This window comes from Musa acuminata, chromosome BXJ3-4 (genome assembly GCF_036884655.1).
Source record: "Musa acuminata AAA Group cultivar baxijiao chromosome BXJ3-4, Cavendish_Baxijiao_AAA, whole genome shotgun sequence".
NCBI classification, from domain to species: Eukaryota; Viridiplantae; Streptophyta; class Magnoliopsida; order Zingiberales; family Musaceae; genus Musa; species Musa acuminata.
The window spans coordinates 26,671,058-26,687,877 of NC_088352.1; the positions used below are offsets into that span (position 1 = coordinate 26,671,058).

Consider the following 16,820-nt stretch of genomic DNA (forward strand, 5'->3'; position numbering starts at 1 on the left):
TCTAGAGGGACTTAGCTACCCAAAACAAAACATCGATTATAATAGAGGTGGACTCGGAGAAGTGTCATAGTGCCACAGATGCAGATCTACCGATCGTGAAGAAAGGGATGCAGATGTGAGGCGACGGATAGTAGGGCCATTGGCATGACAACGCCATGGTACCGCAGAGGCGGGACTTCCGTGAACTCATCGATCCTATGCTCTCATGGAGGGAGAGTGTTTGGTCATGAAAGGAGCCGAGAAGGTGGAGCATGCGGAGGCAAACTCCAAATATCAAGACATGGCTGAAGGGCAGAGACCAAGGAACTTCGTAAGACCGGTGTCAATGAGCTTCTCATCAAAATAGTCGAAAGTGAAGGACTTCGGGTCGTGCAAGAGTGCACGACCAAGGAACGAAGCAGGTAGTACGCGGTGCTATACCTTTGCTACTCAGTAGAGTAGACGACAAGGTTGACGAAGAAGAAGGTACAATCCCAGAGGCGATCAAAACTATTAGAGGCTTACTCTAAGTTGGGGTGAAAACTTCCTGCATTCCAGAAATTCAATGGCATTGAGAAGGTGAATCACAGTAGCTAACTCAACGTAAGAAGTGCAAACATTTCAAGTGCTTCAGAAGTGTGAGCAAAGAGTAGGCGAAGGCCAATAACCAGCTCGATGCATGGAGTACAACCCTCGAGGAGGCGGACGAAGTCAAGTAACCTTTATCTTCTCAACTCTTAAGAGAATGGGTGAAACCAAGTACCTCAATTCTCTTATCTATCCAACAGAGGAGCTCTGCACAGGTTCAAAGACCCTTCGAAGATAATGGAAGACAATAGTTGTCAAATCCTCACCAATTGTGATCAGTGCTACTAAAAGTAGATTATTCGCTTCATTTCCCAACAGAATGCCAATCGAAAGAGAAAGTTATGCGAATCTACTTGGAAGTGACAACTAAGTGAAAGAAGAGTCGATGGACAACTTTTGTGGAGGAAGGACCCAAAACTTCAAAAGTTTGTGAGACGATGCTCGTTAAAGCTCCAACAAGCATCCACTCAGTTCAAGCAACATGAGACATTTGGGAGACTAGCGCATAGTAAGGATGGTCTTTCCTTCATCTGAAGGATCCACAGGAACCAATAGGGATCAACACAACTCAGCCAACCCCACACTAGAGTCAGAGTCATTGGCAAGTTGAAGCAGCATAACGGATCAAAAGTTTGACTACTCAACAACAACAGCAGAGAGCAGCTAGGAGCCAAGAGGCGCATTGCAGTTAGAGCAGAAGATTGAAGACTCGGCAAAGGCGAGGAGTTGCAGTGTCGGCAAAGGCTTCGACGAGGACGTCGAAGGAATAAGTGGGGGAGAATGTCACGGACAAAATTCTAAACAAGATATTTGATGTAATGCTTATGTATGTCCGTGTCTTTTAGTTTGTTCATGTTTTGCACAGTATTTAGAGGGACGGTCGAAGGCTTAACAGCCGCATTTTAGTTGGGTTTGGTGGCCTTTTTAGGCTTGTAAATAAAGATTGTGTTATGTGGACACTTGTGAGAGATATTCGGTCTATAGTAGACCATTTTAACCCTTTGTTGTACAACCGTTCAGAGCTTGTAAAGTCTTATTGTAATCTGTGCTGGCTATGAAGTATTTTCTGAAATGATTACTTGTGGATCCCGAGTGAGGCGCTTTCTCTAACTCGTTTTCTCTTTTTGTAGGTCCTAAGGGACCATAGGAGGTTTCGGGGAGGCTGATATTTACGGACGGACACGCAAGGGTGCCGTACGACTTAGGCAAAACCAGCTAAGTCCGTGATAGGGCGGTCCGCGTATCGATCTGCTGGCAGACTGATACGTACTGCCCTGTACGGGCGATATCATTCGAAATTAAAAACCTTAGTCCTTGGTTCCTCGCCTTAGTTCAATCTTACATAGGAAACATTTTTGCTAAAGCTATATCCTACCAATTTTGATGTTTATTTTTAAAAGATATAAATTAGAAGTTATATATATTTATGTATCAACTTGTTTTAAGTTATAGTTTATATAATTTTATAGGCATAATTATATATTATATTCAAATTTTCCCTTTTTTAAAAAAATGGAGAATCCAATGCAATTTATCTATTTTTCTCCTATTTCATTTCTGTGATTTTTCAATTATATATTATTTTCTCAACTGTTTCAATCGAGTTGATCTTGATTGAATTATTTATGACAATTGCAAGTGCAATTACTTCTACTTTTAGTATATTTATCAAGAAGTTTGATAATTTAAGAATAAGTATATATACATAAATTTTCTAACACACATTATTACACTATGAAAATATCACAGTTTTATATAATTGTAACAATACAATATTCTTCAGTTGGCTTTATTTTAAAGTTCACAAGTGAGGAAAAGAAACTAATATTATGAACTTTAGGCAGCAAGGAGTTTGGACAAGAAAATTGAAAAAGAAATTGAAATGCAAGGAGCTTGGACAAGAATTTACACAAATGAAAAGTTCATGGACACTTGTAAGGTTATAACAAGCTACTCATTCTTAACTCATTCTTCAGAGAAAAACTCATAATCAGGTAGTTTTCAAGGTCTTTGCTTTACAAATTAATTATTCATAGAACTAAATATCTTGATAGGTGGGAAGAACCAGAATACCAGTCCTAAACCTATCAAACTTGATTAATCTACTAAACTACATCTAGTATAATAAATTGTCAACAATAAAAAATTTTCACTGTGACAATTTCTGACCTGGTCAAGTACTGTTTTGAGATCTCTTCCCTTCTCTTCAGTATCACGTCTTATCCTCCTTGCCAATCGGACATCAGCATCTGCATGAAAGATCTTGTGCATGACTAAGAAATAATATGATCATAAAGAAGAATATAAAATAAATGAATATATATATATACACTCCTTTTTTATAAGCCACTTTAGGCACATAAATCTTGTAAAGGAAGAGACAACATACATATATATATACATATATATATATATATACATATATATATATGTATATATACATATATATGTATATGTATATATATATGTGTATATATATATATAAATATGCATATATGTATATATATATACATAAATATGCATATATGTATGTATATATATACATGTATATATAGATATACATATACATGTATATATAGATATACATATACATGTATATATAGATATACATATACATGTATATATAGATATACATATACATGTATATATAGATATACATATACATGTATATATATATATATATATATATATATATGTATATATATATATATATACTCCTTTTGTTTAAGCCACTTTAGGCATGTAAATCTTGTAAAGGAAGAGACAGAATATAACCTGTATCAACAAATATCTTCATGTTCATCATTTCTCGAACACGTGGATCGTGGAATACTAAAATCCCTTCCAAAATAATTACATCTGAAGGATTGACCTGTAAAGAACTATAAATGTTGGTCGGATACACTAATAAGTGAAAACTTCTATCTGAGAAATAGATGAATAGATTTCGCCACAAGCAGAAATAGAATTGAAAAATATAATGCATGTAATGTCACTCTAATTTAGGAAAATAACCAAGCTTACGCAAAGGTAACCTATGTTGATACTTTCTGAAATACTTTCAGTTCAATTCTTTGCATCCATATGAAAATTCTGGTAAAGATAAATATCCTCTTGGAATATTAAACTGCAATATTGCATTACTGTGTAAAGTTGAATACAAGGAATCACACGAGTTTAGTACATTAGACATACCTTTCTTGCTGGCAATTTCCTCTTGTTAGATTTGAAATCATAGTTTGGGACATCAACAGCTAGCCCATGCCTCAGCTTCTCCATACAGCAAAGCAAATTTTCAGTGTCAAAAGCATCTGAATCAAGAGATGTATCATTACAAAAAAAAGTATTGGAGAAAAAAAATCATGCATGTCACTCAAATGAGAAATATGCAGGATGCAGTACTCCATCTGATTAGACTGTGTTATTAGCTCATGTAGAGTCCACTTCTATGAACACATATACAGATCTCGGAGGCAAAAGTTTTGCAAGAAAAAGGAAACAAGCTGATTTAAGTGAAAAGGTGCGTCCAGAAAAAGTAAGGAAGGACATCAAAGCCTTTAAAAAAGCTTCCTTGCAAATCAACCAAGATCAGCAAGAAGGCAAGAGCATCTCAAAAACCAACTTTTGGCCAAAGAAAAATGATTGTTAAGAGAAATAGATGGATCCTAAATTTAGAGGAGGTTAGGATTGATTATGATTACAGACTAACTAAACATCTTTCGAAGGCAAAAGCAGCAAGACTCAGAATCAGAAGATAGAGGAAAATAAAAATAAAATACAAGTAAGAAATGAGGAAAAAAAAAAGAAAAGGCACAAAAGGAGCTACAGCAAAAGTATGAGAGAAGGAAAACAAGAACAAGGACATCAAATTGCACTCAATTTTGAAAATAGTAATGCTCTCAAATAAAAACCTGTTATGGGTTCTTTTCTTGGGAAAATTGTCCAAAATAATTTATACAAAAATTTAAAAAAAATCCAATATATACATATATTACAAGTTGTAATATCATATTCATAAGCTACATTTTCAATAATGTAACTTACACATTATAACATAATTATATTATATACCATGCGATATTGACAAGAAGATACGATCCTTGTGACAAATCTTATCACCTACATGTTGAGGACTCGAGGTGTTGCAATCCATAACATGCACTATGAAATACGAAGATGCAGTAATGCAAAGCTAACAATTAAGTGCTTAATGACAAACAAGTGGTTGGCAATTGATGGGTGGGCTGTGGAAGGCAGATCGTGGAAGATAGTGTATGAGATAAGTTCTCTCCTTTGCTCTTGAGCCTCCTCCCCAACTCCTTTCCCTTTTCCAGACTTAAGACTTCTACCTCCAGGTTTCACATTTCTTCTTTTTCTTCTATAAGACTCCTCCCCCCTTCCTTTCTCTTCTATTTTAATCTTCTAGAACATAATAATTTTAGTCCGACTTTGAAATGACCACAACCGCACATGTTTCAAGGACAAAATTCCAAGTCAGAATTAAAATAAATCACAGAATCAAACACTTTTCTCAGGATTGGCCAGACTTAAATTTGGTTGACCTTGATGGTATCCAACTGATTCCAACTAAAATCGAACTAGTTCTGGCTGATGTCAGCTACTTTTTCTTAGACAGGAAAGGGCTAATTATGACTAAAAGCAACTGATGCACATACAGGTTGCAACGAGAGGTAAAAGTTGAAAAGGTGGAAGTCTATAAGAACTTGGTGAAACTAACCACGTTGATGTTATATTAGTGCAAGAAATTCAAAGAAACTATTTCTCCAATTGTTGAAATTCATAGAGTACTAAATCTTTTGCAAAATTTAATTGAAGAAAGTGTAATGGTAAAAGCCAAATCCATATCACTCATCTTGCTGCATTTTAAGTCAAAGCTATGATACTGGGGTATTTCAGTTAACTTTCCAACTGTGTTATTGTTTTATGTCGTACTCATCGTGGAAATGGAAGACATATGTTGAGAAAAACCATTATTAGACATCAAAGATAAAATTTATGTTAAATACCAATGCATCCATCTCTAATTTAATTTCTAGAAAGTGATGTTTAAGTCAGTAGGTTTACTTTAATGGTTAGATATATTACATTGCAAGATTAACAAGAATTAAAACATGATTGATTCATTTATGATAACTTGATCAAATAATCAGTGTCAGAACAAGTTAAGAAGCTAAACCATTTGTTGGCAGTCAAAAGAGAATTAATATTTCGAAAAAAAATCAAATTTGTTCATGTTATCAAGACAACGATTCTTTGAAACTCTTTGAACAATATCCTTTTACCTGGATGGTCAAAGTTATATTCATGTACATGATTCAACTCCTCTTCTGTCAAATCATAATAAAAAGATTCCTGCCATATCATGCTAACAAACAGATTAGTTTCCACCAATAGCTAGATAATATTTTGATTTTATATACATTATCTTCATAACAAAACATAAAGATAATTCAAAATTAGCCATTAAAATTGCAACTACATCACTATTTTCCTAGAAAATACTAGATAGTTTTGTTTTAACTACATAATGTCCTAGTCTTCTAGAAAAATGTATATCATATGAAAGAAGCAGATAGTTAATGACAAAAGTTGATAAATTTTATTTATCTAAAGGAGAACATGAGCACCCACAGTAAGCATGCATTAAGAAAATGTAAAAGATCTTTTTGGTAAGATAATGGCCTAGAGCAATAGCATTGTTAGTTTATAGGCTGGATAACTAATGTTTCCTGCAAATTATGAAATTCATTAAATCATATTATTACTACCATAAATTATTTAAAAATTTACAAAAACATTTTGTATTAAGTATGAACTAAGAAAGTTCTAAATCCTGAGGACATTGCATTGGTAGAGTTGTCAATGGATTGGGTCTGGCTTGAATTAATTAAATCCGATCTGAGATCCAATCAAGTTTGAAATGGATAGGAATCATGCTTTTTACTTTTGACACAATGACACAATACATAAAAATATGACCCAAGCCAAATAATAAATTAATCAGAGAAAGATCAGGGTAGATGATACAACAATGATCCCATCAGATTCCTATATATAACACTATATTATATTCAAATTATATTAATTACAAATGATAATACAGCTCATTAAAAATTATGTACTATGTACATACTATATACTACATTCGTGAAAAGATTACTTTTTACCCAAGAAGATTACCATTTTATCCCTACATGCAAAATCACTCATCTATACAGTACTGCAAATTAATGCTTACTTTATCTAGGTTCTCCTTGAATCTCCAAAAGTACAAATTTGTATATTAAAGGTCATGCCTGTTTTCTTGCATTAAATGATTCTAATCAAATCAACTCCACGAAATAAAAAAGGAAGACAATATTTTCCAAGTCAGAACCATGTCCACCTGATTCACAAGGACAACACGTTGATCATGAAGTTTCTCTATGATCATATCACAAACAGCAGTCTTTCCAGCAGCTGCACCACCAGCAACACCTGTGTTTGACAAAACATATAAGAAAGTTAAAGACTAAGTAACTCAGACTTAAGCACATTATCAAAACAAGAAACAGCTGCAGTATATTAATGTCAAGAAGATAAGAATCTTGTTGGACCAAATGAGAATTACAGAATGAACTAAACTTTGACACATGCCAGACAAAATTAATCCTATAATCAACCACAAGATAATATCATTGAATAAGGCACATAAGACCAAGGATTTGCTGCTGGAAGCCAGATAGATGCCAGCTTTTGGCTGGTATGTTATAATGTGCTTCATTGCAGCAATCATATGTTTCTCATTAATGCAATTCAAGTCCTCAACATAAAAAGTCAACAGGATGTGCAGGAAAACAAACTGTGAGATCTCAACTTTCAGGTTTAGTTACTTATATCTTTTTTCCATCATGAGCACTTGTAGTGTCCGAGTCTCACACACTTTGAACTATAATGAACATGCCAATAGAAGCACAAATAATATTTATATGTTACCCTCACTTAGTGATATGATTTATGATGTTTATACTTCATAAATATAATAAATGACATGCTCATGTTTTCGGCTTTTAAGATTGAAATACATATTTTCCAAAAATATCATTCTCAATATTCTACGAAATGTTAGTTGAGCACATAAACATTAGTGTTTACGTTAAGCATAAGTGCATAACACAACAAGCCAAAGTATGCTAGCAGACTTGAATATAAGGTTATGTTATAGTAATAAGCATACATACAATAACTAGAAGTGAGGATTGAATTGTAATTGACCTTAAGTGAATCTCAAGGCTTGAATGAGTTTAAACATAATTAAAATAAGAAAGTTTAAGTTTTAAACCTCGTGTATATAGAGGATAATAAACTACTTAGGCATGGATGGAACAATGAAAAATTAAATGAAGATACAAATCAAAAAAGAGTGTTATACTAAAAATGTTAAGATACATAAGTAAGATTAAAGGATGAGTTTAGATCAAAAATGTCATCTTTGTCAAACCAAATTAAACTTAATGGAAATTGCTGCAACATTAGAATTACATTAGTAAAAAAATAATAATAATAAAAGGAAAAAAAGGAAAACTTGAAATAAGGTCTAATGGGATTGAACCCTAGACCTCAAGGCAACCTCTTAAGCACCTCTACCTCATCCGCTTCACCAACCTAAGAACCTATAACCTTTTCTTTTCTTCTTCAATCATTCTCTCAGCTTTTCTCATGAAGGCCAGAAAACTCCAACTCTAAGGAAGATTGACGTATGAAAAACTCAACTATTCCCTTGCTATACCTAGGGTTTCAGTTTTACAGATTATAGGTTGATCTTTTCAACTGCTTTTGAGTAACCTAGACTTTGATTTTATCTATAATTTTTGGATATGTTTTGGATGATTTTCTTATGATTCTAAGGCCTCTGTATGACCTTAATATGAGACCGATGCATAAAGTTATTATGGTCCCAATCTGAGGTACTCAGAATTCTCTGTTTTCTGAGAAAGGATTATGTTCGAGCTGAATTAACCACCTTAAGGATATGATTAAACTCTAGTCTTTTAATATGTTTAAAAAGGTTCCTTAAGATTCTGTGAGATTTGGAATTGAGTCAATACCACCTCTGTATACCAAGATATGAGGCTTATAAGTTTCGACAGTCCCAACCCAGTTTTAGTATAATAGAATAGGTATTGGTAGTTGAATTAGGAGGGTAGTTTAGCCTCCAAATGATTTTGTTTTAAGCTGAAATTTGGTGTGTATTTAGTTTTGTCTCTTAGTTTTCTACAAAATTTTATGATAATTCAAGATCGTTTGGTTTGATTGTACGATGGTTTGACTAATACTAACTAGTTCATTTGTTTATAGAGTGAATTGTTGAAAAATTGATGGTGGAATTTAGATGAATTTTCAGGTTGAATATAGTCTATTTTATAAGAAATTTTATCAAAGATTTTCTATGAATTATTAACAATTTGAGAGATTGGGTTCTTAATTAAAGCATCTTATGACCCTATGCTCCCAATTTAATAGATGTATCGCTCCCTAACATGCTCAATCATTAAGGAACATGATCTTTCATTGGCACCGTCATTTTTTAATTCAATCAGGTAATTATAAGTTTAAGTCACTACAAAATTGTAGTCGTATAAATTATTGTATGCATAATGTATTTTGGAAAGCATATTTCAAATGACATGATCATCATGAATTAGGCATGAGCTAAATATGAATGCATATATTTTGTAAGCATAAAAATATATGAATTACGATGAAAATGTATTGTATGCATATATATATGGTGACGTGCTGTCACGGACTTAGCTGGTTTTGCCTAAGTCGTGCGGCACCCTCGCGCGTCCGTCCGCAAAGGTCAGCCTCCCCGAAGCCTCTCATTGTCCCTTAGGACCAACAAAAGAGAGAACGGGTTAAAGAGAACGCCTCAATCGGGATCCACAAGCAAACATGTTCGAAAAACACTTCATAGACAATGCAAACTACAAACAGACTTTACAAGCTCTGAATAGTTGCACAACAAAGGGTTAAATGGTCCATTACAGACCGAAAAGCTCTCGCACGTGTCCACATGACACAACCTTTATTTACAAGCCTAAAGAGGCCACCAACCCAACTAACATGGGACTATTTAGCCTTCGGTCGCCCCTCTACCTACTGTACAAGGCATGAACATGCCAAAAGACAACGGACAGACATAAGCATTACATCCAACATCTTGTTTAGAAGTTTGTCCGTTACATTCTCCCCCACTTATCCCTTCGACGTCCTCGTTGAAGCCTTTGTGAACACTGCAACTCTTCGCCTTTGCTGAGTCTTCAATCTTCCGCTCCAGCTGCAATGCGCCTCCTGGCTCCCAACTGCTCTCCGTTGTTGTTTTTGAGTAGTCGAACCTTTGATCCGTCATGCTGCTTCAACTCACCAATGACTCTGACTCTGGTGTGGGGTTGGCTGAGTTGTGTTGATCCTTGTTGATTCCTGCGGATCTCCCAGATGAAGGAAAAGACCATCCTTACTGCGCCAGTCTCTCAAAATTCCACATGCTGCTTGAACTGGGTGGATGCTTGTTGGAGCTTTAACGAGCATCGTCTCGCAAACTTCTGAAGTTTTGGGTCCTTCCTCCACAAAATTTGCTCATTGACTCTCCTTTCGATTAGTTGTCACATCCAAGTAGGTTCGCATCACTTCCGCTTTCGATTGGCATTTCGTTGGGAAATGAAGCGGACAATCTACTCTCAGTAGCACTGATCACCGTTGGTGAGGATTTGACAACTATTGTCTTCCATTATCTTCGAAGGGTCTTTGAACTTGTGCAGAGCTCCTCTGTTGGATAGATGAGAGAATTGGGGTACTCGATTTCGCCCATTCTCTTAAGAGTTGAGAAGGCAACGGTTACTTGACTTCGCCCGCCTCCTCGAGGTTGTACTTCATGCATCAAGCTGGTTACAGGCCTTCGCCTGCTCTTTGCTCACACTTCTGAAGTACTTTAAGTGTTTGCACTCCTTGCGTTGAGTTAGTTACTGTGATTCACCTTCTCAATGCCATTGAACTTCTGGAATGCAGGAAGTTTTCACCCCAACTTGGAGTAATTCTCTGATAGATGAGGTCGCCTTTGGGATTGTACCGTCTTCTCCATCAACCCTGCCGCCTACTCCACTGAGTAGCAAAGGTACAGCACCGCGTACTGCCTGCTTCGTTCCTTGGTCGTGCACTCTTGCATGACCCGAAGTCCTTCACTTACGGCTATCTTGATGAGAAACTTGTTGACACCGGTCTTACGAAGTTTCTTGGCCTTTGCCCTTCAGCCTTGTCTCGGTACTTGGAGATTGCCTCTGCATGCTCCACCTCCTCGGCCCCTTTCACGACCAAGCACTCTCCCTCCATGAGAGCAAGGGATCAATGACTTGCACGGAAGTCCCGCCTCTGCGGTACCATGGCGCTGCCATGCCCATGGCCCTACTATCCGTCGCCTCGCCTCTGTATCCCTTTTCTTCACAATCAGTAGAGATGTCTCCGTGGCACTCCTCTGAGTCCACCTCCATTCTAACTGATGCTTGATTTTGGGTAGCTAAGTCCCTCTGGACTCGTCGTCGCTTCCTCGCCCCTTTCGACCCCCTGCTTCAACACCTCTGTGTTCTCCAAGCAGTCCGTTTGGTCGATGGAAAGACAGACTGCAACTCCCATGCATGGCCTCTGCCATCACGTTGTAGAGTTTGCACCGATTCTATTCTCCTTAGCTTCCTTGGTAGCAACGTTCGCTTACTCGACCTTGTCCTCTGACTTGTCGGGCTCCCTTAAGCGAATATGAGCTTTGGAGCAGTCCAACTCTCCAGCTGCTTCGATCATACCTCTGCATGATCAAGTCCCTCCCATGGAACTCACTGATACTTGCATTCGAACTTTTCCCTTGGTGGAACCCAGCCCCCATATGCTGATGACCAAGGTTTTCATCCGATGCAAAATTCGATGCACGCTTAGAAGACCCGCCTTTGCGGTACCATGGCCTTCACTCCTTGAATCTATAGCCCTTCTTGCCGTCGTGTTGTTCACTGAAGTGGAGCTCCCAGTAGCTCCCGATCATACCTCCATATGATCTCATCCCTCACGGGACAAGATTGTGTGTATCGCATTGCCACGAACTGTTCCACCACGATCCACTGCACCATGTCGCCTCCTGGTGACATCTCCATTGCATTCTGATCCCTGTGGAATAAACTCGAATTGTGAACCCTCCATGTGTGGCCTCTGCCAATACATCGCAGGGTCTCTTCCACCTTCGATTTTGTTCGCTCCTTTGGCAATCGACCTTCATCCACCCACTCTTGGGTCACACCTAGATGAAGCACCGCTCTAGGACAGTCCGTCGCCTAGTAGCTCCCGAAGTCCACTGACTTCGCTGTAATTTATGCACCATTGCCTGGATCCTGGGCCTCGGCCCCTACCAGCACAATCTCCGCTACGCACTGCTTCCTTCATGGCAACTTAAATGGCAACACTGTGGTATATTCTTCAAGAGTACCCGCCTCTGCGTCCTCATGCCCCGTGCTAAGGCTTTCTGAACCCAATTTCGCCTCCGCAAATTGAGTCGCCTTAGTTCCTCCATCAAATGCTCCTCCGAGATAAGGTGCATGTGCCCAGAAGCTCCCTTCGTCTTTGGCACCATGCAAGATGAGTCCGCTCCGTCAGAATGAAGGACCCATAGAACAACATGATCCTACTCTTGTCTCTGCAAGAGTTAATGTCCTTGACCTCTGTCTAAGGAAAGCACCGTGCCTCTGCTCCACGTTCCAACTTCTATGCTGACTCCCTTCATGCGGCTTGAGTACTTCGTCAAGTTACACCCAAGTTGCTCCGCTCCTCGTTTTTTGCATTGAGTTGATGGTGGCCCTCGCGCCCACCATTCCACGGGTCAGCCCTCCCTTGAGTCTGATCTCCATATCGACTCTAAGTGTGCCTTCATTTAAGTTGCTTCAGGTCGCTCCCCCACTTGATCTCGTAATGCATCCACCAATGCATTCTCTCGAGCGAGATCATGTGGCAACTCCTCGCTGCTTGCTCGGTCCATTGAGCTTCATGGAGTTGTTGTTTGTGAGGTACTCCTCCTCAACATGCGAAGTCCGTCTCACATGATTCTCCCTTTGGAGTGCCGAGACTTATCCCTCCTAGATAACTGTCCCGTTGGAGCAACATCTCTCTTCGTTTCGGAGACCACCATCCCCTTGGACTACTTCGATCTGCTGAACAAACTGTGCATTGTTTTGCCTCCTGCAAACGCACTTGCTAGATTGCGCCTCCACGTCAATACAGCCACCGCTGCACCCCTCAAGGCCTAGCAACATGCTGAACTCGTTGCACACTTCAGCCTCCTCCAGACGTATCCTTTGCATGTCGAAGAGAAAGTTTCAATGCTCCATGGTGCCGAGTCTCGACCGCCTTGGGATGGCCACGAACATTCCATCGTCCGCATACAAGCCCATGCATAAGTACCGAATTCTTCGAGTTAGCAATTCCCCTCACCTCTGTGAGCTTTGCACAACTCTTTCGGTCACTGAGCAACTCATTCCACTTTGCATGGTCTCGTCCTTTGCCAAGCGCCTCGCTTGCCTTGAGCACCATCAAGAAAAGTTGTCAACGTTGAGCCGTAGCTCAAACTCAGCCATCCCAACCTTTGTGCGCTCCGCATTCTTCCAAGCTTGCCTGTTCTCGTGGTGCCTCTTGCGCGAAGGGTTGGCCATTCCTCTGAATGCCAATGTTAGATGCCCGCTCCTCTGAGCGACTCTTTTCCCTACATCTCCATGCCCGTTTTCCCTCAAACGGTCGCGCGTTGCTGACTGCCCTCAACGCAGCCCCGCTAGGTCCCCCACGTTTGCATGTCAAGTGTTTCTATGAGTGCTTGTCCAGCTCTGATACCATAATGTCACGAACTTAGCTGGTTTTGCCTAAGTTATGCGGCACCCTCGTGCGTCCGTCCGCAAAGGTCAACCTCCCCGAAGCCTCCCATTGTCCCTTAGGACCAACAAAAGAGAGAACGGGTTAAAGAGAACGCCTCAATCGGGATCCACAAGCAAACATGTCCGAAAAACACTTCATAGACAATGCAAACTACAAACAGACTTTACAAGCTCTGAATAGTTGCACAACAAAGGGTAAAATGGTCCATTACAGACCGAAAAGCTCTCGTACGTGTCCACATGACACAACCTTTATTTACAAGCCTAAAGAGGCCACCAACCCAACTAACATGGGACTATTTAGCCTTCGGTCGCCCCTCTACCTACTGTACAAGGCATGAACATGCCAAAAGACAACGGACAGACATAAGCATTACATCCAACATCTTGTTTAGAAGTTTGTCCGTTACAGTGCGGTGTAGGAGTATACGTGTTTTCTATTATGCGTGGTGTAGGAGTACATGGACATGTTACGACGTATAATACATATATATGATATGACATACAATGTGGAAGTGCACGTACGTATTATGACATATGGTGTGAGAGTGCACGTATATATATTATGACGTGCGGTGTAGATGTACACGTATATATTATGATGTGCGGTGTAGGAGTGCACGTATATCTTACAATGACGAGCAAAGTGAGAGTGCTCGTATATGTTATGATATAAGACGTAGAAGTCCATGAATTTGCTATGTTTCCTACATATGCATATAAGCATTTTAAATTATTTCGATGTAAAATTTTACCTCTTTTCTAGCATATGCTATATTATAGGATTATTCTTGCTAAAGAAGTCGTAAGATGAGGTGTTTATTATTAATAGTCTTGTGATAATGATTTTAAAATATGATACACATGACATGATGCATACTCACCTGAATAAAACTATAAAGGCTTATACTTACTGAGTGATTACTCACTATAGACCCTATTTTGCAGGTAAGGATACTAGTACTCCACCCAAGTAATTGGGTAGAGAAAGAAGCACGTGCAGGCCCATGCCAACGCAAATATGGACGATGGCCTATGGCCATTTGTATGTATAAATTTTGGACCTGTTATGTTTTTGTTTTCCTTTAGTTAGATAATATAAGTATACACGGGTGTCAAAACCACTATGTACAGGGGAAACCCTATTATTTTGTTTGGTAATTAGCATGTTTTAATTTTAAGATTGCCTACTTTCCACATTTTAGTTTAATTATTGATAGCAATAATTAAACTAAAATGTGACATCCTACTTTAGTCATGCGTGTAGGTATGAGTGGAACTAGAAGTAGGGTATTACAGCACTATTAAAGGCAATATGTGTAGTCAAACTGAGTAATCAAATCTCTTTTTTCTTGTGTCTAATAAAACTTTCTTACGCCTTCTACTTTGCACTACACATGCTAATTGATTTAACTATGCAGTATCAACCCATAAAACTTAATGAATGTATCTAGGCTAAATCCAGTAAGATGTAGTCTAAATCAGGTAAGATCTAGGTTACATCTGACTATCTTGTCCAGATTCACCAAATATAATGTTAAATCCATGTGGATCTACCTTATTTTGACAAAGATGAAGCCTAGATATGTGAAGTTCCAGCCCGAAACCATGTGGATCTAGGCTAGATCCAGATGGATCTAGAATGATCCATGTGGGATCTATGCTATCTAGCCTGGATTCATGCATATTGTGGTAGATCCACATAGTTTGGGACTTGATCTTTATGGATCAATTCCTAAATTAAATATAAATTGAAGGCCAAACACAGAAATTTCTCTAATAATGACCTAATTAAACCTAAAATCAAGTACTTAAGCTAACAAATTTGGTTTGATTTACCTAATTTTGAAAATTTATTCAAATGGATTTCAATTCGAACTTTCTCTTTGAGAAATTGGGCCTTCTCTTCAAGTCTTGCTTGAATTTGGGAAAGTAATAGTGGGATTTATAGGAGCTAGAAGAAAATTGTTTGATGGGTAGGATTAAGAGTGAGAGGCTGAGAATAGATTAGGAAAAGAGGGCTGAATAGTGGTTCAACCTTCTTTATACCCCCAAAAGAAACCCTAACGGATCTCTTTTGAGTATGCCCACCCCGGTCAGGCTTACCTCTCAGTACAGGCCTGGTACAAGATGATAAGCCTGGTTTATTGGGCTTATGGAGCAGCAAGGCCTATTCAGAAATGAACGACCCAGTTCAGGTTAGTCGACGGTCCAGTGACCTGACAAATCAATATGTCCCGAGTGATACAGGTCCGCTCGATATGTCAAACCATGACCCTTGGTACCTATACAACTTGCCTAGCCTATTCTATAACCAAATTATAACTCATCATACTCCAAATAAAGTTAAATCAGATTCTAGAGACTTCTTGAAAATCCACTAAAAATGACATATGAAAACAAAATATAAGAAATTACCATAAGGACTTAGCAAGCAAGCTTTACTAGCCCTTTCTTGCCCTAACTTGGCTACAAATGGGTTAAGGTGGTTTCGTTGCTCAATCATCACCCTTTCAGATCAACCTGTCCATCTGATGGCAAGGTGATACGTTTCCAAATCAACCTTTCAAATCTTTTACTCTCATGTTTGGCAACAAACCAAAACCTGATAAGTGATAACATCCAATATGCAACATTGCCTATCCATTTTCCATTCTTCATCAAGTGCTATATATATTATGTAAGTTCTTAAGTCATTTGAATCCTTAAAGTCAGTCTATCAATTTAGAAGTTCTATCAATTTAGAACTTGAAACATCAAGTGTTATCAATTTAGAATTTCAATACTATTCTTAGCATGTAGTTCTAAAACAGGGACTAGGAATAATTTGTTTTTACAAGAATTTTCTTTTTAGCAATATATCTGTAAAAATCTTTTGCTTCCGAAAGGACTAACATTGGACACGGAGAAAAAGTTTCTCACGAACCACTTCAATGCTTATGGCTTAAAGAATCCATGTAAAAATTCCCTCTTTCAACCTATCAGCTCAACCTCTTCGAAGAGTCACCATGATGACATTACAAACCAGCCTGCAAACCTATGAACGAAAAAAACTACAACTGTTATACTTATTCTAAAATCTACATAAAATAAGTCCTACATTTTGAAAGCTGCGGTTGTACCACTTAAAGAAACATCTACAATATAACCTGCCTTAAACTAAAATAAGGGCCGATCATGATGCAGAGAAGGTAAAACTACTGAGAGCCCTTATATAGTAAGATGTGGCTCAATCCTGTGACAATTACCATTTCAATATTTTGCAAAGCATGAACCTAAACAAGGACCAAAAATTGA

General features: G+C 38.3%; 1 protein-coding gene across 8 annotated transcripts in view; it reads right to left on the bottom strand.

Moving 5' to 3' along the window:
* The window catches only part of LOC103981769 (uridine kinase-like protein 3), a 38,150-nt gene that overhangs the window by 18,910 nt on the left and 2,420 nt on the right, over nt 1-16,820 (bottom strand). For 5 of the 8 annotated variants that reach the window (XR_010495911.1, XR_010495910.1, XM_018825529.2 and 2 more), the window contains exons 3-7: nt 6,974-7,065; nt 5,871-5,940; nt 3,763-3,878; nt 3,343-3,439; nt 2,737-2,816 (exon numbers count right to left, since the gene is read on the bottom strand). Coding sequence is in view for 6 of the 8 variants with exons in the window: in XM_018825529.2 (XP_018681074.2) it covers nt 2,737-2,816; nt 3,343-3,439; nt 3,763-3,878; nt 5,871-5,940; nt 6,974-7,065 (455 nt within the window). In the remaining 2 variants the exon portion in view is untranslated. Of the gene's footprint in view, nt 1-2,736; nt 2,817-3,342; nt 3,450-3,762; nt 3,879-5,870; nt 5,944-6,973; nt 7,071-16,820 lie in introns of those variants that run through there. The other 3 variants (XM_018825531.2, XM_065148232.1, XM_065148231.1) reach the window with 3 other exon arrangements.